At 39.4% G+C, this 27,849-nt stretch overlaps 1 protein-coding gene across 3 annotated transcripts in view; it reads left to right on the top strand.

The window, feature by feature from the left end:
• LOC138938924 (opioid-binding protein/cell adhesion molecule homolog) overlaps positions 1–27,559 on the top strand; it is an 85,957-nt gene extending 58,398 nt beyond the window's left edge. The window contains exons 3-7 of one of the 3 annotated variants that reach the window (XM_070306329.1): positions 3,668–3,837; positions 6,301–6,511; positions 6,986–7,097; positions 7,557–7,735; positions 26,852–27,559. In XM_070306329.1, coding sequence (XP_070162430.1) covers positions 3,668–3,837; positions 6,301–6,511; positions 6,986–7,097; positions 7,557–7,735; positions 26,852–26,961 — 782 coding nt within the window. In that variant the 3' untranslated portion in view covers positions 26,962–27,559. Of the gene's footprint in view, positions 1–3,664; positions 3,838–6,300; positions 6,512–6,985; positions 7,098–7,556; positions 7,740–26,851 lie in introns of all 3 variants that reach the window. The other 2 variants (XM_070306328.1, XM_070306330.1) reach the window with 2 other exon arrangements.
• The last annotated feature ends 290 nt before the right edge of the window (positions 27,560–27,849 follow it).

The raw sequence follows: 27,849 nt of genomic DNA, 5'->3' as shown, positions 1-27,849 counted from the left end.
AAATTCTGTAGAAAGTAATTTATCGTCACAAAACCCATCTAATCCGCGCTACTGGCACCTTACTTTCAAAAATCGGAAGTTTTATTAACAGTTCTATTTGCATCCCGAAGAGTTCTATCGATAAGTATTAAGGCCCGAAGCTGTAAAACCAAAAATGAAAAAGTTCTAGCCACTTTTAGTTATACGCTCTTAAAAAATTTCTAAGTCCCGAGGGGTTGATATTTTTTTCTAATTTTCGAAGTTCCAATGGTAGTTCTATTTGCATCCCGAAGAGTTCTATCGATAAGTATTAAGGCCCGAAGCTGTAAAACCAAAAATGAAAAAGTTCTGGCCACTTTTAGTTATACGCTCTTAAAAAATTTCTAAGTCCCGAGGGGTTGATATTTTTTTCTAATTTTCGAAGTTCTAATGGTAGTTCTATTTGCATCCCGAAGAGTTCTATCGATAAGTATTAAGGCCCGAAGCTGTAAAACCAAAAATGAAAAAGTTCTGGCCACTTTTAGTTATACGCTCTTAAAAAATTTCTAAGTCCCGAGGGGTTGATATTTTTTTCTAATTTTCGAAGTTCTAATGGTAGTTCTATTTGCATCCCGAAGAGTTCTATCGATAAGTATTAAGGCCCGAAGCTGTAAAACCAAAAATGAAAAAGTTCTGGCCACTTTTAGTTATACGCTCTTAAAAAATTTCTAAGTCCCGAGGGGTTGATATTTTTTTCTAATTTTCGAAGTTCTAATGGTAGTTCTATTTGCATCCCGAAGAGTTCTATCGATAAGTATTAAGGCCCGAAGCTGTAAAACCAAAAATGAACAAGTTCTGGCCACTTGGGCCCGGTGCTAAATTTTTTAAGAGCGTATAACTAAAAGTGGCCAGAACTTTTTTATTTTTGGTTTTACAGCTTCGGGCCTTAATACTTATCGATAGAACTCTTCGGGATGCAAATAGAACTATCATTGGAACTTCGAAAATTAGAAAAAAATATCAACCCCTCGGGTCTTAGATATTTTTTAAGAGCGTATAACTAAAAGTGGCCAGAACTTTTTCATTTTTGGTTTTACAGCTTCGGGCCTTAATACTTATCGATAGAACTCTTCGGGATGCAAATAGAACTACCATTGGAACTTCGAAAATTAGAAAAAAATATCAACCCCTCGGGTCTTAGATATTTTTTAAGAGCGTATAACTAAAAGTGGCCAGAACTTTTTCATTTTTGGTTTTACAGCTTCGGGCCTTAATACTTATCGATAGAACTCTTCGGGATGCAAATAGAACTACCATTGGAACTTCGAAAATTAGAAAAAAATATCAACCCCTCGGGTCTTAGATATTTTTTAAGAGCGTATAACTAAAAGTGGCCAGAACTTGTTCATTTTTGGTTTTACAGCTTCGGGCCTTAATACTTATCGATAGAACTCTTCGGGATGCAAATAGAACTACCATTGGAACTTCGAAAATTAGAAAAAAATATCAACCCCTCGGGTCTTAGATATTTTTTAAGAGCGTATAACTAAAAGTGGCCAGAACTTGTTCATTTTTGGTTTTACAGCTTCGGGCCTTAATACTTATCGATAGAACTCTTCGGGATGCAAATAGAACTACCATTGGAACTTCGAAAATTAGAAAAAAATATCAACCCCTCGGGTCTTAGATATTTTTTAAGAGCGTATAACTAAAAGTGGCCAGAACTTGTTCATTTTTGGTTTTACAGCTTCGGGCCTTAATACTTATCGATAGAACTCTTCGGGATGCAAATAGAACTACCATTGGAACTTCGAAAATTAGAAAAAAATATCAACCCCTCGGGTCTTAGATATTTTTTAAGAGCGTATAACTAAAAGTGGCCAGAACTTGTTCATTTTTGGTTTTACAGCTTCGGGCCTTAATACTTATCGATAGAACTCTTCGGGATGCAAATAGAACTACCATTGGAACTTCGAAAATTAGAAAAAAATATCAACCCCTCGGGTCTTAGATATTTTTTAAGAGCGTATAACTAAAAGTGGCCAGAACTTGTTCATTTTTGGTTTTACAGCTTCGGGCCTTAATACTTATCGATAGAACTCTTCGGGATGCAAATAGAACTACCATTGGAACTTCGAAAATTAGAAAAAAATATCAACCCCTCGGGTCTTAGATATTTTTTAAGAGCGTATAACTAAAAGTGGCCAGAACTTGTTCATTTTTGGTTTTACAGCTTCGGGCCTTAATACTTATCGATAGAACTCTTCGGGATGCAAATAGAACTACCATTGGAACTTCGAAAATTAGAAAAAAATATCAACCCCTCGGGACTTAGAAATTTTTTAAGAGCGTATAACTAAAAGTGGCCAGAACTTTTTCATTTTTGGTTTTACAGCTTCGGGCCTTAATACTTATCGATAGAACTCTTCGGGATGCAAATAGAACTACCATTCGAACTTCGAAAATTAGAAAAAAATATCAACCCCTCGGGACTTAGAAATTTTTTAAGAGCGTATAACTAAAAGTGGCCAGAACTTTTTCATTTTTGGTTTTACAGCTTCGGGCCTTAATACTTATCGATAGAACTCTTCGGGATGCAAATAGAACTGTTAATAAAACTTCCGATTTTTGAAAGTAAGGTGCCAGTAGCGCGGATTAGATGGGTTTTGTGACGATAAATTACTTTCTACAGAATTTAATCGTCAGAACTATTGACAGAATGTGTCTAGGCTGTAAAACTCCACGGAATCCTACTCCCCCATGATCAAATATTCGAAATACGATGAGATGCTATCAGATGTTACCGGAAGTTAGCATCTCATTTCTTAAAAATACGATTTTAATAGTAAATTAGACGGAACTATTGTTAAAACCTATCAAGAACTATGGAACTATGCTGGATGCTAATTAATATGAAGTTTATTTGTGAGATGCTAACACTTGAGATGCAAACTTCACACACGTGCAAGAATGTACCTTCGCGTAACATACCAGGGACGAAATAGAATTCCCGAAGGGTGTTCTATTAGAGTTCGTTCGTCCGTTCGCGGCAATCGACATCTCAAACAGCGTCCCGGATCTGAATTTCTGTATTCGTCCTGTTTCAATGCAGGTTCAGCTTTAAACTCAGTCTGATAAACCCGAATTTGTTCCGGTAATGGGAACTCACGTTCTCACGACGTTTCGTCGAGCGAGAAGAATCGATTTCCTTATGAAAGAGCGACACAAGCGAGATTTTATACGAGAAGCTAATAACGCTTCGGTCAGTTGTCGATAAAATTCCTTTTTTGCTATATTTTTTTCTTATCGGACTCTCAATTTTTCACATTATCGCATGGAAATCAGATTGATACAAATTTTAAACGACCATCGATATGATATTATTAAGCTATCTATTATACGATTTAATAATTTCCACTATCAAATTTTCTAATTTATTTATTTAAGAGTTTTTTCTTATTTATTTATTTACGAGTTTTTTCCCATTTATTCTTTAACGAATAAATACAAAAATAATATAATATGAATTTTCTCTTTTATCTTGATATTGAATGTCGATTAATTAGCTATATTTTGTTACCTTCAATTTTTAAGAGACTTTATTACTCGAGGCTTTTAAGTTTTACTTCAACGCCAATGCTGCGCGACAAGATTTCATTAATAGCGACGATAAATAAATCTTATTAACGAGCCTTATTGTTTTTAGCAGAATGCGCGGCCAAGAACGGGAGAGCGGTGGTGGAGCACCATCCGTCCTCTTATTGGGAGCAACCCTTTAGTCAGCCTTACTTCGACAACACAACAAAGAGGGAGACCACAACTACCGTCGGCCAATCCGCTTACCTGCACTGTAGAGTGCGCAATCTTGGCGATCGCGCGGTAAGTTTCCCAAGTTTCCTTATCAAGAGCTCGTCGTTGTAATAACAACGCCCGAGTTGGGGAATTTAGCATTTTGCCATGATGTAATCGCGAGTCTGTTAAACATCTCGAACGTCTAACGATTTTGATTTTAAAGATTATTCTCACCTTATGGGACATTTATTTGTATTCCGATATTGTTGGAGAATGCATTTATTTTTATCGATTGATTTCAAAAAAAATTTTTTTTGTATTTTTTCTCAAGCGTGATACTTTTTGGGAGATTTGCACATTTTTCCCATTTTCCCGTTTGTATTTTCCGGCATTTTATTTATCTCGCAAAATCGCAAGAATCATTTCTTAATATTCAGTGAGATTTATTCTCAAAGATTCGTTTTACAGTCAATTTACAACGTTCTTGCAACACACAATAATATTATATTATTATGTTAATATTATTTATTTCTTTACTAATTCAATTATGCATGATTTTGACGGACGCTTGCTCATGAGCAGATTAAAGACAAAACATAAGTTATAAAAGAATATAAAATCACAAAGTACCGTAAATTATTTTGCTCGAACTTTTCACAAATAGTCTTGTCAATGGCGTCAGCGTTTTTAGAAAAAAAAAAAAATCGATTAACCGACTAATCCGCTTATTAGATAAATTATGCAAAACTCGATGGAGGCTTTAACGCTCGATTATACGTCAACAGGTTCTCGCGATTAAATTTTGCCGTTGCGAGGGGACTTGATGGGGCGAAAGCAGCGACAAACAAATTTATCATTGCGAAAGTAAATCGCTCGTTTGATTATCGCGAGGTCCCCGATTATCTTTTTTTTTCTGTATTCTATCGCGACCGATTTTCGCTGACATTGATAAATTTTCGTACGCGCGTATATTCGACGATCGCGCACGATTCGAAATCGAATAGTTACGTAAACTGCGTCGACGAGGCATTAATTCGCGATGTTCTCTTTACTAATGCACTTGCCGGGGCTTGCAGTTCGGAGTTCATTCCTCATTTATCCGTGTGACGCGACGTCGCGTCGCCTCGCGTTTTTAGAGCAACCTAGTTCACAGCTTTGCTGCACGCCGGCCGAGGCCTTTGTAACTCTTTTTCGCAATCTTTTTTCTCATAACCGCTGTTCCTGCTGCGCAAACTTTCAGGGTGAATATAACTTTTCGCAGTCCAACGCGCATATACTTTCTTGCACATACTTAGAAAGTTACGGGAAGACATTAACATATGATCTCGTTAACGTCGAGATACCTCTGGCTATGGCTATCGTGCTGTAAAATGTCATTTTTAAATTCTAACAAAGTCCGAGAAAAGAAGTAAGAAAGTATATGCTTATTTGATATTTTTTAAACATTTATTAAATTAATACAATCAAACTGTACCTTAGAAAATGACCTCTTTGTACGATGCTTTTAATATTATATTATTGCGAGAGAGCAAAAGAGAAAATTTTTGCGAAAAAAGTAATTTATATTTTTCTTCTATTCTTTATAATAACGGGTTCAATTTTTTCAAATAAAATATACATCCCTGCTTATATTTTGTTAACTTCCCACTATTGTTTGTACTTGCATACAAAGTAAAATATAATGTATGAGCGAACGTTGTAAAAAAAAAGTTCGAAGTATTGCATAAAATACATAGTTGCAGGGGATATATATATATATATATATATTTATTTTTCGGGCAGTTTGGTGAATCGGCGAGCGATTCGGGCTGTTTAACCCGGTATTCATCACTCGTGGTCCTAATGCAAAGTAATTTCGCGGGTAGGCGCATAGGTGACCCGGGCGAATGGTGACATTACGCGTTATCGGCCGCTGCTCATGCATCACCGCATGACGCACAGGAACCCGTCAGAGTCCAATCACCGATCGTAATCGCCAATAAATCAAATTTCTCTCCCAGCCTATCCCCTCTTCATCCTCTCCCGACAGAGTCCCCTTTTAACTCCCCCGCGTCCATTCCGTTCGCCATTCACAGCCACGCCATCGGCCCTCGATAACGCGCGCACCTATGTATGTACATACATGCGTCTGAACGTTTATATCTGGGATCGTAAAATCAACGTGATCGACGCAGATTACGCACCGTCTGCGTCTGTCGCGATCGCGTTTCGCCTCGGGCTAACTTCACGCGCAAATTATGGATTGTCGCATAACAGTCGGTATCAGTCAAAGGTTGCATTCATGCGCATGATATATCATTTAGACGATCGGAAACTAAATCGCGATTAAGAATTTTTAAATTTTAGATTTCTCTTATTTATGTAGGAGAAAAATATATGTAATTTAGCAAGAGAGATCTTTACACTGCTTCGCTATTGTAAATTTGTGTAAATGCACGTTTGAAAGCCATCGTGAGATGAAAGTTGCACAAGACAACTTACCAAACTTTCCGGCTTCGTGTCTAGTTTGGTGTATCTTGCTGAAACAGCAGGTGTTTCTTGATTGCGCAGGTCTCATGGATCAGGCAACGGGATTTACATATCCTTACTGTCGGCATTCTAACGTACACAAACGACCAACGTTTTCAATCGTTGCATAGCGATGGCAGCGACGAGTGGACCCTGAAGATCAGTTCGCCGCAAGTGCGAGACAGCGGGATCTATGAGTGTCAAGTCTCGACGGAACCCAAGATTAGTCAAGCTTTTAACTTGAGCGTAGTAGGTGCGTAGCACGTGTCTCTTTTTAAGAATATTTTGACGACTTCTCAAGTATATTATAAAAAAAGTATAGAAAGTTATAAAATAAATTATACAATCGAGATCACACACACACACACACACGTCACTTTTTATACATGCGTAAATTATTTAAAAGTAATAAAAATAATTTTCCATGTCACATCTGTGTAATTTTCGTTGATAAAAATAGAAAAAGGAAACTGTGAAGATAGATGTCGGGATTGTGTTTTAAAGCAATTACACAGGTTCCATACTGCGCTCCGATACCAGTTTCCAAAGCCGTTTGTTTCCTAAGTGAATTTTTAAGCGGCCGCCTTCGACGCGAGTTAATTGCAGCTTTGCGACAATTTAAGGAAAATTTGCGATCATACTTTTTGGTTCGGGCTTTACTTGTCGATTCGACCGAGCGTAAAATCGGCCAAAAACCACTTTAACTTTGTTCTATTCCCGTGTGCAGTGTCGAAGGCAAAGATCAACGGTAATTCAGAGCTCTATATCAAAAGCGGGAGCGACATCAATCTGACCTGCATCGTGCTGCAAACGCCGGAACCACCGTCCTTCATCTATTGGTGAGTTCGAGCGTTCTCCCTTGACGATAGCGCGATTGAATTTCTTCCACGTTTATTTCGACACGGCCGAGTTTTGCGAAATCAAAATTTACAGTGACCTCCATTCGACGGAATCTGCTTTATCGAAAAATTTCAACACGAATGCCCGGTAAAACGAATCTCCGATAAAGTGAATCTTCGACGGAGTTACGCTCCTTGAATAGTTATGTTTTTTAGGGAATCCATAGATCCCTCGAAAATTCGCGCCGATTCGCATAAATCCTCTCGCTTCTTTTTACATTCGCGCATGAATACTTACATCGTAATATCCGTCCAATTTACTTTTACATAATTTATTCAACAATTTGACAGGGAGTTGATGAAGCAAGCATGTTCAAAGACAGCTGTTTTAAGATAGACTTCATTTTATATTCTATGCTACATTACTAATGGCTCGAATTATTCTCGATAATTTTACAGGTACAAGGGCGACAGTGTGATAAACTACAGTCAACGCGGGGGCATTAGTGTTGTGACCGAGAAACAGACGCGAACGTCACGTCTTTTGATCAGCAAAGCGCTGCCAACCGATTCCGGCAATTACACCTGTGCACCATCTACAGCCGAATCAGCCAGCGTCCTCGTCCACGTGCTTAATGGTGGGTGAGTCATGAATAAAATTACCGAAAATATTTGCCGAAATGTCACGAGATTATTCTTTTATAAAAAAGTCTTTCTGGGTATAGTCTCGATGCTGACATTTCATATAAAACTTTAAACAGTTATTATTGTCGATAATGTCAACTAAAAATATTAATACGAATATAAATGTTAAATATATAATTGCATAAGAGATATACAGCAAGCGATATTTATAAGAGTGTCAGCATTTTGCCTCATAAAAGGGTTTTACATAATTCATCCACTTGTACACGGTATTTTTAGCAAATTATCTTTTTTCGAATTGATTTAAAAATATAAATGTGAGGATCACGGAATAAATCGTCGCTGTAATAGTTTTTCTAATATTATCGATATAATTTTTTCTAATTTATATATCGGTTATATACATGGAGATACGAAAGAATAGCGATATTTGTCGTTAAATTTAACAAAGATTCTCGTAAGTTTCGCCAGAAACGCGAAAGTATAAAGTCAATTAATTAATTTCGACAACTTTGTACCCGTTTTAATCAAGTTTCCGGCGAAAGAGTTTTCGATATTACTCAAGTTGTGGACCACTTGAAGGGACGCTGAAGAGAAACAATTTCTATCGCGTCTGAATTAAATAATAATACATCGGCATAAAATGTGTGGGTGCGTACACGGCGAGAAAGTTTACACGTACATTCGATCCCGACGCAGGCAAATCGGCAAAATAAATTGAAATTTTCTGCAGCAGAAGCAAACGGCAGAATCACAAGAAGCGAAATTAAATCGCTCGACTGCGCGTCATCGATTTTCTCTTAACTCGCTCGATTGCAGCGTGCAATCTAATTTACTTGTAGTTTATTTTGCGAATCTTGCCTATTCCTTTGAGCGAAATATGTATTTGTAAATTACGTAGTTGGAATCATACAAGAATCTTAGAGGAATAAAAATTTCAATATATCTTGAAGACAGTTCAATAACAACGTAAAAGAGAGAGAGAGAGAGAGAGAGAGGGAAAGATTCGTTATACGAGCTTAACAATTTTAACAATTTAACTTTCTATACTAGTTGTAAGAACATCAATTATTACGCATCCTAGACGGAATTAATCTCGCGTTTGCCGTTATTCGTAAGAGATTTACAAGTAATTACTGCGGGGGAAAGCCGCGCGAGAACTTGCCGGAATGAAACTCTCGTCAAGCAAACTATATACGTACTCGCATCTAACGACAAACTATGAAGTCTCCAACTAACTCCACCGTTCCCCTCGTGCCCTCTTACGTTTGTGCGCAGAGTCATCGAAATTAGGTCCGCGGCTTCATTTGAGAACTAATAGGGGTACGACGTCGTGATGATCGAAAAACATTGGGGAATGGTCATAACTTTGATTAAATCGCGCCAACAAATAAATTATTTCGCCGGAATCACGTGATGTGTAATATATCCCCGAGTTTTCCTCGAACAAGTTGATTAAATCGGGTCATCCGACAGGCGACTTATTAATAAGGTGGTACGCTAATCAAACATCTGTGTGACGTTATATTTATTAACGTCCCTGACCACATCTCTCTCCGCGTTGCTCGTCCCCCAAATCGTCATACTCATCATCGCTATTTTCCTTTGGGTTTAACGTAATGTAGCAAGGATAAAAATTACAGAGTTCTGAAAGCTTAATCATTCAATTCGGGGCTGATTCGTCCATTGTTACCCTCGTCAAGATAGCATTGACCTCGGACCCGTTCGTAAAATCGCGTATAACGTGCGTGCGTACGTACGAGAGCTTAAGAGTAGCGGTCAGAATTCATCTCTCTAACATGGATCTTTTGTCGGCGGTTACATTGTCCACTGAGAGTACGCGAGGGGGAGGGGAGAGCCTTTACAAGAGTCAACAATAGTCTCGTTTTATTGCGTCAAAATTGCTTTCCGGGTAACGTCATTTAAATTGTCGTAACGGACAGAAATACATTTTCAGAACGAAATGGCAACTACGAGCGTGACGGGGTCAAGTTTTTTTTTCTTTTTTTTTTTTACCTTGTTTCATCTAGATTGTCGCGAAACGAATACACATTGACAACGACATCGGACACGTTATCGGCGACTTTAGTCGGACGAACGCGCGAAGTCACACGATATCTCGATTGCGAGAACGCGCGCGCGGCGCGAAGGGACGGTCACGGGGATGAGAGTAAGCGTAATCTGACTTTACGTACCGGGCCGTAAATCCCACGGGGCTTGAAGGAGGGGTCGGGAGAAGAGTGTTCTACCGATAAACTAAATGGTAAAGGCTGTAAACGCGCGTCGTCGGTCGTATTCGTCGCGTCGATGCACTCCGCTCAGCGCGCGCGCAGCATTCGTGATCGCGCGTCCCCGCGTACAAGCGGCAATAAACCTGATATTCTTGTCGAGAAGAAAGGGAAGGGAAAAAAAGGTCGGCTCTTCTCTCTTTATTTCGCGACGCTGAACGCCGAAGAAATAAATCCTTCGGACACGTCTGCCCTTTTCCACCTCTTCGGGCTCGGGGGGATAAATCAGTCGAGATATTGTCCCGTGCAAATCCCTGCCGGGTTAACGCCGGTTACCCGGCATGATGTGTGCTCTCTCCTTCCCTTCTTACGTTCGTTCCTCACGTCCGTGTGTCTTGTCGTGGCACGCGAGCACTCCTGAGATATGCACGTCAAGTGACTGCTCGGCGGTATGAGAGATCGCGCAAACTGCTATAGGTAATATCTTTCTACGTTTTCTCTCTCTCTCTCTCTCTCTCTCTCTCTCTCTCTTTCCCTCATTTCTTTCTCCACTACTTGGATTCCCGTGCAGGTAATACCGACGTTATCGGAAGTAATACCGCAGTTATCGGAAATACTACCGCAGTCATCGGAAGTAAATCGCGGCGGGCGTACACAGCGGATTTGGGGCAAACATTTGCGGCCCAGAACGCCGCTCCGGGCGGCTTTGGTTAACCCTTTCAGTATCGCTCTACTCTTGGTATTGCCATTATTTTGTGTATTCTTGAATATAAATTGCAATGTTAATCGCGGGAGACACATAAATGGAAAAAAAACTTTGAGAATCGGCGGCCTGAACTGAAGTCTTAATTAATTTGTACCGACTTGCAGAGAGAAACGATTTTTCGCGTCGCGAAACTCTTTCTCGCGCGACAAAAATTTCATGTAGCGCGAAAGGATTGTCGAGAAACGTCCTGGCCGCGGAAACGTAAGTCCTTGTAATCTCCGCGGGACTTATCAAAGGACTACGTTACTGCGTGATGTACTGCAATATCCGTGAGTTAAATTGTGGAAGTTACGGGAAAGCCACCGTATATACGCGGAATGCGTATTTACCCCCGGCCACAGTCTGACGTAATGGCACCGCATATGCGCGGGTAGAGACGCGAGTACATAATATATCTTTCTCTCTCTCTCTCCCTTTGCATTTCAACTTCGACTTTCTCCCCAGAAAGACTTTTGATCAGAACAATACGGGGAGGATAATGTCGGCATGGAGATTAAAGCGCGAAATAGCGCGTATAACGCACACTCTCGTAATAACGTGGCCCGCGAAATTTCAGTAACGAGTTTTGCGGCGTGTAATAACAAGGCGGCCCGTGGGCTGCGTATTATGCGTATAATTAGCCGTGATAGGCGAGTAACTTTGTGCGTGGAAGATACACGCGTCGTCTTCGATAGAGCTCCGTCCCGATCCCGAAAATCTGCATATACGATTCAGCCGTTGGAATATCTGACGGTGCGCGTCGAGACACTGCGGTGCGCCGCATATGCAATTTTGATTAAATTATTTCTGCCTTGCTTATCATTGCGCACGCGGTCTAATACGCGGGACGGATTATTTTGCAATTGCCTCGTCGAACAATATTGCTTCTACCAAGTCGAATTTTGACACGTGACGCACTGTCGCCCTTTTTGCTCCTTCGATCTAGTATAATTATAACCGTGACAGAACAATGGAAACGAATATATCGTTTCATCGACACAAAGGAGAAAATAAATAAGTATCGAAAATTCTATATACAGTTAACTTGATTTTTTTAAATTTCTATAAGTAAATTTTTAAAAAGTGATATAAGTAATTTAATTCGCCCATTCTTTATCTTGAGAATGACGCGTTCGTGACTTTTAGGAAACACAGCTATTAATATTTATATGAACGTTCTCGTCGTTAAATCGGTAAGCACGCGCAGCTCGCGCGAAAATAATAACGTGCAATTTATCAGCGCGATTGTAGCCGGGACAGTAGATGTCGATACATCTGCGCGGCCTCGGTTAACTTTCCAGTAACCTGAAACATTGCCAAGTTCTTCGATAAGGCGTAGAACGATAAATTATACATGCTCCCCGTACTCCATAGAAATCAATTATCAATTATGAGACGGGATGCTGTAAAAGATTTTTTTCTTTTTACCGTAAATATCTGCGACGCGAATCATAACTTTTAACGCCTGTTTGATAACTATTAAACTTGATTAATATTTTTTTAAGAAATATAAATCTATAGGTAATTTGAAATTCAAAATATTGTAGCGTTTAAAAAATAAAATATGATTTTAAAAGAAGCATAAATTTGATGAAATGAAAAGAAATGCGAGGAATACTATAAGTTTTGTAAGTATCATATTGACCGATTTAAATCTAATGTTATAGGAAAGAATTATTATTTATTTTTATTTTCTATCAAATCTTTGCTTAATACAACTTTTTTTAAAAATAAAAATGTTGTTTAAAAAAAAACAATGGTTTTGTCATGCATCGTTAATTTTGAATTTTGCATGGCATTGTGGATAGAAAATAAATTATTTAAAGATATTTTTTTGGGGGGGAAAATATTGCACGTGCGTACGTCATGCAAACTTTACAAAATCTGATGGAAACATTTACTTGATGAAATATTTAACAAAATTATAACGCGCGTTATAGAATATTTTAATTTAAACATTTAAATCGTCACTTTTATCGTATAATATTCTGTATAACTGTTTTCCAACAATTATTTATTTTAAAACTTTATTATATAAGTTCACTTGCGAAACAAATTTTCAATCAGAATATCGGAATATAAACTGTCGCGATGTAACAGTTGTAACGGGATGTATAGAAATAGAGGTATATGTCACTATTTTAAAATTAAATTCACGTTCAACGAAATACGTTTTGTTTGCGAAAGCGATGTTTGCGGCCTTTTATCAGGATGCCATTTACTTACGTATCAGAAATTATTCTAAGGCTCTAAGGGTATGTAGATCTCCGTAAACACTTCGTACTACGTGGAACGATATTTCCGCATGACGGCTTAAGGATTTATCAAGACAACCGACGCGATTGCCAACGCAAACAAATCCTCAATTTGCCCCGACGAGCAATCGAGTTGACAGGACCGACGCACACGTAAGGCTCTTATGCACACGATCGCGTATGTTCAATCGTACGTATGATGCGCCCTCGAAGCCGATCGTTGGATTTTATTGTAGTTGGCGAGATATGGCGACGAAGTGGAGCTTGTCGGGCTATGGTCGGACGTGACTCCCTCCCGACAGCGCGAGAATAAGAAAAGTTGCGCGATCAAACGAGACGAAACTAATACAGAGACATTATCGGGAGTTAACGGCGTTTCGTGCCGTAACTGTGCACCAGAATTTATTGTCTTCCGTCTACGATCGCGAGCAACGGCGAACAAAAAGAAGGTTAGAGAGAGAACGAGAGGAGGGGGAGCGGGGAGGTTGGAAATTCTTCCCCGCTACCATCACTACGTTAGATTTGTTAGATGGACAACGAGGTTCAAAGAGGTTCATGTCCCAGTTCGCTTCTATTTATCTTCACGAAAGACAAACTTTCCGCGAGGGTGCTTCGTCGCACCCTCCTTTATGCGCCGTCTTGTTACTTGTCAGTCAGCTTCTTACATGTCAGCGTCTTCGAGCTGTCAAAGAACGGTCAATATGTCATTCCTGGCTTGAAAGCGGGGCTATAATTTTATTTGTTGAATTTTTATTTATTTTCTTTTATTTTATTAGTTTAATTAGTTTTGCATAATCATCATCGCACTTTATTTCATCATTTTTCCGAGCGGCAGTAATCAAGAGTTTTCGCCATCTACAATTTTTTGTACTTGACATCGATGTCAGTACCTATTTTAGGAAGGAATGTGACATCAAGAATACTCGAACTTGTCGAATTACAGAAAGAAAATAATGTGAAAATGATTTATTTGCTGCTTGCGTTGAATATTCTCGTATTACTTTAACTCTCGTATTACTTGGATGCTTGATGTAATAATCGAATACGAAAGACAGTGTTGCGATATTTCTTTATTATTAATATTCCGATTAAAAAATTAATCATGTATTTACATCGTTAAAAATTTCAAGATATCGCATATTAATATCAAGCACAAGCAAAATGATCCGTGTATTTATATTAAAATATTGTCATCCTGTCAACCTTGGCGTAAAATATCTGTTGAGTTTTTATATATTCCAATAGGCAATGTGTTTGTGTAAGCCTATACGATCTCACCATGAATTTTAGAGGTCGTAAGCAAAGTCGAGAAGTGATTCGCTATCCAATGTTGAATTACGGTAAGTTTACGGAGACGAATTATAGACTCCTCGATTTACCTTCGATCCTTTTTTATTACGTTATAAAATCGCATCGTAAATACGGTCGCCTCGTTTTGAGACATGGTACGTGCTGCGACTGACAACAAGTTATTGGCAGTTTGCAGAGTAGGGATTTGCTCAGCGCGTTTTGCCACTCGTAATCCCTCATTTTGTCGCGAACTTGATCGACAGGCGACACTCGCGACGTAATAATAAAATGATTTCAGGGAGCTTCTTCGCTCCCGATGTTCTCTGTTATTTCTTGTTCTTTCTGGTACTAAAAGTTTTTGTAGACATTAGCTTTAACTCTTATTCCCACTGTTTTACTACGCACAAAGGTATATGCTCGAGACATACAATTAAATAATGTCATTCGGAAAACGAGAAAATAACATGACACGCAATTTTCCATACATTTTTTTTTTTTTTTATCGTCTAACGATATTTACTACGGTCGAGTGAACGAAATAATAAACAAGTATTCGAAACACCATATAATGAATGAACGATCAATTAGAGTAAACTTTATAAAACAGATTACAAGAATTGACGAAATATTGTAGATATATTGTATGTATATTTGCATGCAGGGAATAATAACTTCTGGGAAAATATGCAAACTGTTACAAAATATACGCAAGTATCATTGAATTATAACGGGGCTTATAGAGAGGATTATAGGAAAACGGTTTATTCGCGCCGAACATTTTGTAATCTCCGATCGCGATTGGACGCGGAGAGTGCGAAATACTTGTCGAGGAATGATGGAGTTAATCTCCGAGTTTTGCCGGTGATACTTTACGGCGTGACGATACCTCTGGTTGCCCATTAGCGTAATCCCATTTTAAACTCTTTAACGTCCCTCTTCCGTTTTTCTTCTTTCACGCATCCGCGATAAGAAAGTCAAGTAGTTTTGTCATCCGAAGTCAACAATCCGTAACGTTCAAGATTTACTCCGCTCGGTCAGAAAGACGTTATATCTCGCTTCATATTTTATTATATAAAAAAATATTAAAGATATTTACATGGACAAACTTTTTTAGATTTTAGTATTTTATTATATGTATTATACTTTATTGTTGAAATCTTATTGTTTTAACTTTTTTTCGCTGTTTAAATTTATGCTAAATTTAACAGCGGAAGAAGTTAATGAGAGATGGAAAATAGTTCTGAACTCGTTGGCCCATGGTTTTTACGCCGGGTATCGATTTCTGCCACGCTTTGTTTCGAGTGGCAGCGGAACACGACGATTCCGCGACAGTTGGAATACTGTTGGAAACACGCTTTTTTCATTAGCAGTCTGGACTATTGCCATGATTTCGGCCTTATGAGAGCGAGGACGGTTTACGGAGGGTGTTACGGGAAAACAATTTGTTTTCCCACGGAATCTGCCGCCACGTATTGCGCTTCGATGCGGCGAATCGATCGACGCGCTTACGGAATAATCGCGACGATGATTTAGCTTTTCTCGACACGCTTTTTTTATTATCACGCGCCTCGTCATTACTCTATCTTCTATTTTAAGCAGAGGCCAATGTGGGGACACGAATTAAAGGCTTCTATGTTCGATTTGCGTGCGAGATAGTCGTTACTAAAGTAAGTTAAGTGATGGATGAAGGCTTCTGATCGGAATCAACTGAAACGAGACCTTGTCGAGGATTATGTTTATCGGCATATAGATCTTGGTATTTTCTATATCAACCAAACCCAACACTCAATTTTTTTTTATTATTTTTGGAACTATTCAGATATTCAGATAATTTTTCCGATGTTCGCGAATAATCGGGGGTACCGACGATTATTATAAAGATTATTAAGAATGTTCGCGAATTTCGAGTAAGTCGAGTATTTCGAGTAGTTGGCAAAAGTCACGATATAAATAAATACCAATTAGTTAGAAGAGTATTAAAGCTAAGCGAGGTGCCAAGAGTATATTTACATGGTCCAATTAAAGTTGCTTCATCTCGTTGCCGTAACGATTGCAGACGTAGTTAAGAAACTTTTACTATTTTAACTTGCCTCTTCGGTTAGTCCTCGACGTCTTTGTACCAAAGGCCATTCCGTTATGGTACAAGAGAGAATTAGCCGGTCTGTTCTCTATCAAATGATCTTAAGACACGGCATCGGTGATTTAAATTTACGCAGCCGCAATTTTGCCCGCAGACGCCACTTACGGAGGACAGAAAAACGGAGAAAGCGTTTGTCGATAACACTTACGACGATGCTCTCTTCGTTTCGATAGCGCCGTTCGTTTCGATAATGCTTAGAGAAGGATAAAATTCTATCCCTTGGTACAACCTCGAGGTCGTCCCTCGCACGGAAAACGAGGAAATAGAAGACGTAACGAGCAGAGCTTTCTCTTTAAAGTTTGAGTCGTCAATTTGGGGGATTATAGCTTAAGACGAACGTACAAATTACAGGATGTTGCGATCTTATTTCGTAACCATTAGACAATACAAACATTTTTATACAATTTAATTAAAAAATTCTGCAAAAAAAAGAAAAAAGAAATTTTTTAAAGAATTGAGAGAGCTCTTGAAAGATATTTTGTAAGAGAGAGATATATGGAAAGGAATTAAACAAGAGTCAAGCATTGTTTCAGAGATATACTGATATTTACCTTACATTTATCTTACGTCGACACTGTACGAAGGTAAACCGCGGTTAGCTTATCAAGTGCATGTTGCCGGTGCGCTTGAAGAAACGCCTACGACGCGTTGAAAGCAATAAATGACCGTGCACCTACGGCGGGTAGATACGACGCTCGCATAATTAAAGCTGCGACATGGCGCGATAATGCAAAATCGGCTACAATATTTTATCGTTGAGAAATGGACCTCGCCGATCATGAGACATGAAAGAGAGCTACCTAGCTTCAGCTCCTCGTTCACCCACCCGTCGTCTGACTCTATCCTATTCGAGAACGTCGTCTTTTATACAGCATTGATTACATAATAATACGTCATTGCATAACACTTTATATTATTTCATATTCGTAAACGGGGATACACTCGCATATTTTTTTCATCGAAATTACTCGTGTAAATTATTTTCGAAGCTCGTTTAATTATAATAGTGTCAAATTGAAGTGATTTATTCACATCGATTTATCACAAAATATAAATATTAATATTATAATTTGACGCGTTTAATAGAATAACGATCTAATAAAGTCGAATAAGCTTTATTTTATTGATAGCATCAATGAAATTAAAGGGGAAATCGGTTATCTTGCCGCGCCCATTGCATTTCGCCATTAACTCCCGCGATAGCGACTCTGATCTGCTTAACGCCAGCTGTTGGACATGGAAATGGTGATATTAAAATGGATAAAGGCAAATGAAAATGGGCCATTGCGCGCGCAACGGACTGACAGGAAAACGATAGCCAGTAGTAACCGCCGCCGAATTACGGTATCGCAACTTGACATCGCTACCCATAAATGTTTCGAGTACATCGATTCTTTGTCAGTTAACAGCGATGAGGAGGGAAAGGCTTTTTCTCCCGCGTATCGACGTACAAAGCTACCCTTTGATGCTATTACCGGGCCCTGGACTCATCTCTATCGCCATGCAGAGAAAATTTTATCGCTTTAACGAACCGTACTTATTTCTCGATTGTTATCGGTCTGTTCTCGTGATTTAATAGGATCAACATTGAAATAGGGCTCTTTTCAAAGCCATATTACTTTTACACGATTAAAAGTATGTAAAAGTTCTTATTCTTCTCATCATATTAATATCTTCAATAATAAAGCCTCTTTTTATAAGAATCTTCATTCTAAAGTTTCCATTCTAAAGATAAAAAATCTATACATTAATACTATCGATGAAATTACTAGAAAAGTTTTATGTAAATTTATATTGCTTTCTGTATATGTATTCTCAATCATATTATTATATATGGTATTTTTGATATATCTTCCTAGATACAATCACGTTTTTATTTAAAAAAATATGCGTCGGAGAATATTCGCAAACATTCGTTAATTAAAGTCTCGCGTATTCTGTAGTTTTACGCTTGCGAGTTTGATGAAGGATTTTCGTTGTAAAACATATCTGTCATCGGCGCGAGTTACGAGCAGGCCGAGGAAAACATCGCGTTCGTAAAGAAAGATTGAACGGATGATTTCGAGCTGTGAGCTACGCGAAGCGGAACCTGGAGCAGAGCGAAGCGGATACGCGAGATTAAAGGAACAGATAGAGGGGAACGCAAAGCGGAAAGTGCGCGGAGGCGTGGAAAGCGACGTCGATATCCAAACGAGGTGGTACCCCCAGATTGTACGACGAGTTGTTCGCGATACAGTGTCGAGAGACGGGTGAGGGTGAAAGGGGGAGAGGGGGCTCCGATAACCAAACCAATTATCCTGCGATGCCGATGACAAAGTTTTAATCCGTTCGCCCGTCATTGTCGTCACCGCGAATTTTCCGGCACGGAGAGTTCTTTCTTCCCTTCGACGAACCTTTCCGACGACGTAACTTCTTTTCTTCTTTGCCCGTTCTTTGCCTTCAAACGATCCAAGTCTATCATCATCGAATCGTTATGCTCGACCGAGTTGTGCTCCGAGCTTCTCTTGTATCGTAATACAAATGGTTATTCGATACACTTAGCGCATGGAGCAACGAGGATTGTATACTAATGTTCAGTAACATTAGAACACGAAGCGAAACGACGATATATATTTTACATAATTTTGCGAATGGCAAAATGTATATTAGAATTTTTAATTTGTGAAAAGTAAGAAAAATTGAAAAAAAAAAAAACCTCTTTCATAACAAAAATATTAATTCTTGAGCGTGGGATTAATACATATCGAAAAGTTGAGCACAAAGACGGATAGATATATCGTAAGTATACATGATTACTGTTCGCGCTATTCGATTTGTTAACATAACGAGACATTTGACTGTTCGTCAATCAAGCAAACGTTCAGCATTCAGCGATACCAATGAAATGTATGTTCGCCGTTTTGGCCATACCGCGATAGCTCAAATTACGCGTATGTGCATTGTGTCATTCGATAACTGTGAATGCGATACGTCGACAGATGTTCTGAAATCTATACCCGAACTCGAGCTACAGACGGCTCGCTTTTGCGCATAACGCCGTATCGTCGAGAAGTGAAACGGAAGATCAACAAAAATATTATAGATATGAAAAAAAAAAGACTACAAAAAGATAACGCGAGGGCCTTACATCGGATCAGGACGAACGTGCTTCTCCGGTATCCTTCACGATATATATCTGGTATTCATATGTCATTCTCACTATTCTCGAAACAGGTTCGATGGAGATTGATCGCTCCGACCATTTGTGGCTTGCGCTAAAGTCGCCCAATCGGATCTATCTACGTCCACTCGTTGCGCGATGCGCGAAATTAGATCTTCGTTCCATTACATGGCGATGAACAAAAAGAATTTCGCCAGACGCAGCCACATTTGTCACGATTTGCACGAGAGGCGAATTCTCTCTCAAAATCTTTCTCCACCGTGTCATTGGCACATTTGAAGATAAAATAACAGTGAAAATGAGGACAGAGATGACGCGGAGAAATATTTTATTATTCAATACAACCAACTCTTTTTATTCGCGCTTCTTCATCAAACGTAGTTTGATTCAAAAAATACTTTTTTTAATTTAAATTTCAAACGTTTCAAATTCCAATAATTATTGTTATTTTGAGTATGACGCTTTTAACGTTGCTCTACCACTATTATTCCCAATGGTCTCTGTGGTTCGGAGAACGTGACATCTGTGACACCCAGCTTTACAATCATTCCGTGCAATGTAATGCATGTGATATCGAACATTTCTCATTTTGATTCTCGCGCACGAATATATCGGAGTATTTGGAGCATGTCCTTTTAGATAATCGTAAAATTTGGCGAGCATGCATTTACGGGATAGCGCTTCGTTTAATCGAGATGCGTGATACGAAAATTACGTACGCGTTTCTTACATTTCGACGTGCAACTCACGTATGAGCTTTCCGGCGAACTGCCCGGGTTGGAACACGGTATTTTACCCCTGTCACGATCGATTCGCGTTGCAAACTAATTGCACGCGCGGTTCCGAGAATTCTTTACGTTAACTCCAACGAACTTTCAATGCCGTGGTCGTAACGATAATCGGAGAATCTGAGTAATTTCTATTATTCTTCAGTATTCTACGGTCGGATTTTACGTACAGGCCCTTTGTTGCCTCGCCTAAACAAATTGTACTTTGCAAGGTAATCATATCTCTGAAGGAATCACTGATTCGTAATTTACATTTGTTTCTGACGTAACGTAATGAACCCTGGTGATTTTTCTTGGCATATTCAAATATAAAAGATCGGTTTTTATAATGAACGGAAACGTCATGTCTTATGACGATTTTCTAATTGAGTTTTTCTTATTCAGATAGAAACGTTTCGTTACTATGACATTTGAATATAAATTTTATTTTCTCGCGATCAACTACGTTAAAATATCACGAGCAAGAATTGTAAGATTTCAAGTCTGGCAAAAGCGAAATATAATTAATTTCGATCACGTATTTTAAAAGAGATTATATATTTATGCTTATATACTGTATATACAATATATATATATTCTATTAAATTATTAATCTAATAAATCGATATTTTAATAATTTAATTCGATGATCAACACGAATGAAGAGGGACTCTTTGAAGCTCGAGTTTCATTGGTCATCACGTAGAAGACATCCGTTCTTGTGCACAGTGAGCGAACATACGCGAGCGCATTTCGGGATTACCGCGGGAATGAAGTGAACGACGGTCGTATTTTCCTCCTTCCCGGATCCTCGCGGCGCTCGCCCTTTTCGAGATGAATAGACCCGGAGAAGGTCAACGCGGGCGTTACGAGCTCGTTCGCGACGCAGTGTATCCTCGCGGTGGTTACATTGTATTAACGCGCCCGCCTATTCATCGTCGGGCCGGATGCTCTCCTACTAATGTCGCGTAAAAAACGGGCAATAATTCTCGGCAGCTGCCTCTGCGCGTTGCGCTATATAAGAGAGCGTGTGCCAGTCTCCTCCTCCACCTCCTCTTCGTTGTCCTTTTCTCGTCCCGACACTCGCGCTGACTGCAAATCAGGATCGCCTTAATGGGATTAAGGTCCGCGGCGCGCAACCCGTACTCGCGAGGAAAATTACTTCGACAAGTTTTATGATCGAGATTATTTTCATAAGGACAGCTCACACGGACAGTCGGGGGGGATCGTCGAGTACCCGTATAGGTGTAGGTATATTTTACTTTCAAGGACGAGGGGAAAAAAACGTGCCCCCTCCTCCCGAGAAGCGCGCCCGGAAGTTCAACCGTGATTTAAGCGACCGTACGGCGACACTTGGAAAGTCGCGGAGGCATAAAAAGCACACCAAGAGAAAGAGAGAGAGAGACGGGGAGAGGGGGAGAGAATAACTCGCGGTTTATTAAACAGCGATTAATAGAAATTCTTGGTGTTGTGCTATGTGAGGGGGACGATCGATGTATTCGTCCGACCGACGATACTCCGAGGTTGCTGCGATAACACGAGCACGCGCTTTGATTACACTTTTTTATTACTCGGAATCCTGAATAGTAATTTAAAAAAAATTAATTCACGCGTTTGTGCGCGACGCGAGAGCAATTTTCATTAATGTAAAAAAATTTAATGTAAATTGCACATTGACGTAAAATTTTTACGCGATGATTATGTCTAGGAATAAAGCTGACCGCGCTTCAGCGTGTCAAGGTAATTTCAAAATAATAATTATAATTATTCAAAAATGTATAAAACATTATTTTGCGGTTGGAATGTTGGCATATTGTGTCTTTTAATCGAAATTTTATCGAGTTTCACGGTAACTTTCCTGCAATTTCTGGTAAATGTTTTGTTTAGCCTGTTCTCGCGTAACCGAATCCAATTTAACCGATGGTTACATATTTCACGTATGAGAGACAATGCAAGTGTCGTATAATGAAATCACGCCATTTCGTTCGCGCGCAGCTAAAACGGCTGACTTACAATAAAATGTAGAATTTCGCTGGCTGTGCGCGATTTCGCGGAAAATTTTCGGTCGCTTGATTTCGCCATTACGTCAGATTCACGTGCGCTACCGTCGGCGAGATCACTGCCTTCATCAGTCACGAGTAAACATTGGTGACAACTGATTTGCTAATTGGTACCATACATCTCCGAGCCTAGCCTTTGAATATCCGGGCACATACAGGGCCGTTAATACGGCCGCAAATAGCGCCGGTAAATTGCCAATCTCGCGATTAATCCAATTCGATCGAATGTTTGCCTGAAACTCGATTATTTTTAGATGTCAAAGATTATTTTTTTTCATCGATTATTATGGCCGTATATTCGATTGTTCACGTTGCAATGCATCTAATATCAATGTATATAAAGTAACTTTATATGATTGCGTTGTCAATTTTACAAAAATCTAAATTGATGAAAAGTACTCTTGAATATCTGTATAAATTTTAGGAAATATTTTATAGATTACGGTTGTTCAATCTATTCTAATTTACAGACAAAAGCTTATTCGACGAAAGGATTAAAGTTTAACTATCTGTAATATTAGATATTCAACTTAACATTGCTCGCTGTAGTTGAACGATAATTGCATCTGTTTATTGTGGTAGCAAAACACATTCTATTTCATGACAAAAATAATAAGATTTCATACAGCGATTTTATACAGTAATTATTTTATTATTTGTATAAAACGCATTTGCCCTAAAAAGACTAACTCCAAACGATGTGCAAGTGACCGAAAAGCATACACGATATATTTCTGTTACACGCGTTTGATTTATGATCCAACGAATCCGGCTGCGCAAACGTCAAAGTCAAAAGTTACGAAATCGGATTTGTGGATGCGCGTATGATTACGCGAAGAAGAGAAAGAGAGAGAGAGAGAGAGAGAGAATTTTTGCGACATCATTTCGCGAGCCGGAAATTCGCAAGCATGCGAATTGCGTCGTCATTGATATCGAGATTAGCTTTTCTCTTCCCGATTAGCGTCGACCGCGGGTTAATCTATCAACGTCAGCCGCGTTATCCGTTGTTACTAATGTTGATTCAAGAGCTCGGCCAATATTACATATAGAGTAATGTTACGTAACTGGGCGTGATGGTGGCATGCGTAAATAAAAGCGCCGTAATAATTACCGCGTCAGGAATGAAATAATTTAAAATAATTTCGAGCAGCGAGATTTTTTCGACATATTTAGAGAATTGTTGCATGTAACAATTTTAACAGATTTTTTTTTTTTTTTTTTTTTTTATCCATCGATACTCGCTCCTGTTATTAGAGACGGCTCGTATTTTTTATAATCCGCAATCGAAAACATTATCGAGATTGCTGTTGAAAATTCGCTATTTTCCTATTCCGCGTACACATGATGATGTCTCGTTCGAGTTTCGTGCAATTTTAAAACGTATTTATCTCTGTCGATTTCCGCTGTGCTTTATTTGTTTAACTCGCGTCCGTGAGTAAGCGCGGCGACGATTACGCTTGTTAATATTAAAACGCACTATTAGCATATCCGCGATGTAAAATTGCAGTGTATGGATTGCAAAAAAAAAATAAAAAATAAAAAAAATACTCGGTGCATTCAGATTAATAATTTACCTTTTGCTTAATTCTTTTGAAAATGTAGACTATCGTATTTATTTAATATTTTATTTTCGATATAACCAAAAATAAAAAAAATTTTGGGAAAAAAAAACTATTATATGCAAATAATTATTCTGAAAAATAATACATAATAATTTTCGTATTGTTGTTTTATTTTATGTCGAGTTATTGCACGAATATATTATATTTTCATCACATTTAATGAATGCTTATCAAGGGATGCTTTTAAAGGGCAGCCCCAGAGAAGTTAGAAAAGAGATCATTTATTTGTAGAGTAATAACAAGAAGATAAATGGACGATGTAACTCTATATATACACTCCCTTGTGTATAATAAATTAAAATCCTAAATACAGCTCCACTTCACCGCAACGCGCCGTGCATTTTCTGTTTGAACTTGTGTAAGCACTCAGGGGCCGGTGCTGCGTTACATCAGCGTCTTCTAAGGGCGTAGGACGTATCGTCGATGCCCCGCTTTCCATCGAAAAGCCCCGAGCAGTTTTATCCCCGTTGCTGTCGATTTACTTCCGCGGGTCGCCGCTTCGCGAGTCGCTCACTCGCATCTTTTACCTCTTTCCATCGTTCCCTTCACCTTCCCTTTCTCTCTCTCTCTCTCTCTCTCTCTCTCACTTTCTTTTTTTTCCCCGAGACGCTGATGCTCGTTTTCGCTGAAAAATGAGCGCTTTTTGCGGCCGCGCAGTCGTTCGTCGAATTGCGAGTCGTAAATTAGCTCGCGCTCCAGACGGACGTCGGGGTGGTGCGGGGGGGAAGGGGGGAAGGGGGGGGGAAATACGTTTCAGCGCAGAAATCCATCCCGTCGAATGGATACGCGCAGAAAAGGGGGAGGGAAGAATTGCGGGTAGGTAGGTGCACTGTTGGGGTCGAAAGAAATTCGACCTTTTCGCTCAAGTGAGCGCGCGCGCGCGCGCGCTTGATATTGTACTTTTTCATTGATCTTCTAGCGCGACGTCTTGCATCAATCTTTAGGTCTCGGTTAGTTTTAGTATATCCTCTCGAATTCGATCGGCGTAGCGACAAGCGATTGCGTAAGATAGCTATGGATAAAATTGTTTGGAAAATTTTCTCGTCAAAGAAAAATACACGACGCTTCGCGTGCACGATTTCTAAAGATTTATTACAATATCTGATTTTACGATATTTTTATAATATAGAGATTGCGTTTTAAAAATTGATTTGAAAAAAAAAAAAAAAAAAATTAGAAAGAAAATATGTGAAAATATTAAAAATATTATTCAGAAAAGTTATTCTATTTTTAGATCGAATGTTTGACGTTTTACATTTTTTTTTTTTTTCACAATTTTCTCTCTCGACACGATATATATATTTCTTATTAAATAGTGTTTGGTTTGATTAATGCCAATCTTAATGAAAAAACTTATCGCGATAGTATAATTAATTGCCCGTGCAGTGCATGGAGAAACTCTGGTGCAATCGCAATTTGATATTATTAAGAAACTGCGTAAATGTAACGCACTCGAGTGTCTCGCGTGCTTGGAAACGTACACTGCGATAATGAAGTTTCGCGATACCCGCGCAACACGTTGAATTAATAATAACTTCAGCATCGTGGCCGAATAAGACACTTACGGTTACGTACTCTCTAAGAAGTACGAGAAGAACTCTCGTAGTTCGACGGCAACTTGGAGCGACCGATAAGTGATTACTGGTACAGCACCTGAGGGTTCTCGCGTAAGGTTCTCCAAGGATCCGTTGTTATAGCTCCTACTCCTCCCCTCGTCTCGGTGAGTTCGGATGGTAGTTGTTGGATATGCACGACTCACGCTTATGTCGTTACGCCGAATGCCCTCGTATCAATGCAACTTGGTTACTGGAAACGCCGCTGGCGTCGACATTTTAGTCGGAGTCGCAGTTTCTCAGAAATCTCGCTGTTTCTCGCGAGCCATTCGAGGACAAACGGTAACGCTATTGCAATATCTAACGTAAATGTTCGCTTGAACATTTGATTTATTTGAAATCGATACCCGGCGCGACGGAGATTTTGGCTTCGCCCTGGGCGAACATTCGGCCTTACGTCTGCGAAAGCGCACGCGAATATCTCTGAGTGGAATCTCCAGTTTTTTATGTCGCTACGCTATCATTGTTATTTCACTTATATCTACTGACCCATTTCACGAACGATAAACTTACTCTGAGATTGATACAGTAATTCGATAGATATTATTGTAATTGTAAATGTTTAAATTCATCAATACTCAGCCACACACATCCTTTTGTTTATCGCTAATACAATTCGTAAAATAAATATAGAAAAAATAAATATAGAGACAAAATTCCATGTATATGCTTTACTCAAATATTTATGTATTTGTAATAGAGAAAATAATTTATGTACAAGAGCTACGGTGTTGTTAATTTCGCGCAATCGTGATTAATTATTCGTGATTATTCTAACAAACGTTAGTATGGCTTCGATTATCATACGCATGCGGAAATCTATTCTAATATAATATCCTCGATAATGATACGAATAATGCACGATTAAATATAGTTGAATCAATTCACTTCACCATTGAAGTTTATTTAACTTCAAGTTGATATATTTTCTCGATTTATTTTTTATTCGCGTTTTAATTGTCGAAATATTTAATAATAAGAAAAAAATATATATATTTATACAATATATATCTGAATTTCAAATTTGTCAAACAAGTCATGATTAAAATGAAGGCAAGGTCTCCTGGATCATGCTGTGTACATTCTTCTCATGCATGCGAGTTTCTCAAGGAGCAGAGAGAACGAACGCGCGGGCGAGGGATGTAAATTTTCCATTCGCCGCATCCCCTATCGCCTAACCTCCGTCTCTGCAAAATAATTTATGTGCATGCGGCTTTCTTGGGTTTCAGGGGAGCATCCGGCGGCCATGCAGCACGGGAACTCTAGCAACAGCGGCGCGGCCACGAGGACGCTCGCGTTACTCCTGTTGCTCCTGCACGCCGGCTCCTTCGCGAGGTGACTGGTCGATCACGAGGCGCTGCAGTAAGAGAGTAGTACGGCCGACAGTTTCACCCAGACGAGATTGAGGGAACGACTACGAGGATGGTGCGAGGTTAGTGAGACCAGAAGGGGAGGGAGGACGTATCCATCACCTGCTGGACTCTATATAAATCAGCTCGATCTTCTTTCCGTATTGCGATCGCCGGAGTAGTAAAGTGCGCGAAGGTAGACGAAAACGAGAAAGAAGATGATGCGCGGGGACTAACGGTAAATAAATCGCACGTAAATAATCTGTCAATTCTCGCTTCCGAGTGTACGAGTCCAGCCGGTCCTGTTCGCGGTTTCCTTAAGCAATCTCTCTCCGTGTCCCGTGCAATCGCGCGGGATTCGTATACTTTTAAGCGGTAAGGGGTACATGCTGCAACGATCGTACTCGTCGGACTTTCTATCGATTGCGAAGCGATTATTGAAAATGACAACTCGTGTAAACTCGACGACGAATTGGCGAATTGGTGAAGATGCGGCGACGAACGAACTCTTGCGTGAACGATGCAACTTGTAGAATAGCGAGTGTTCGAAGGACCAACGAACCGAATAAAATGCGTCACGACGAGAAACCGAATGATTTCTCTTACATCGATATTCGCGACGACGGGATTAGCATTTCTATCCTCCGCGCGTAGATTATATATGAAGATCTATCGACGAATGCAGCTGTCGCGGATTCACAGTGGTAAGAATCAACGTGTTTTCGTCCGCCCGGTCAGACCGACCGACGACCCAGATACGCTTGGCAAAACCACCGCGGGGAATTCCATTCAATTTCTGGTCGCCGGATGCGGTATCGCTTCTTCCTCGAGAAGAACAAATATTTTCAGGTTCGTCGGACTTACCCGTGCTCGCGAAA

This window comes from Polyergus mexicanus, unplaced genomic scaffold, assembly GCF_030449975.1.
Source record: "Polyergus mexicanus isolate NDT 795.1 unplaced genomic scaffold, iyPolMexi1.0 SCAF_13, whole genome shotgun sequence".
NCBI lineage: Eukaryota > Metazoa > Arthropoda > Insecta > Hymenoptera > Formicidae > Polyergus > Polyergus mexicanus.
Note: the sequence above shows the minus strand (reverse complement) of the source record. Positions and strands in the feature narration are given on the sequence as shown.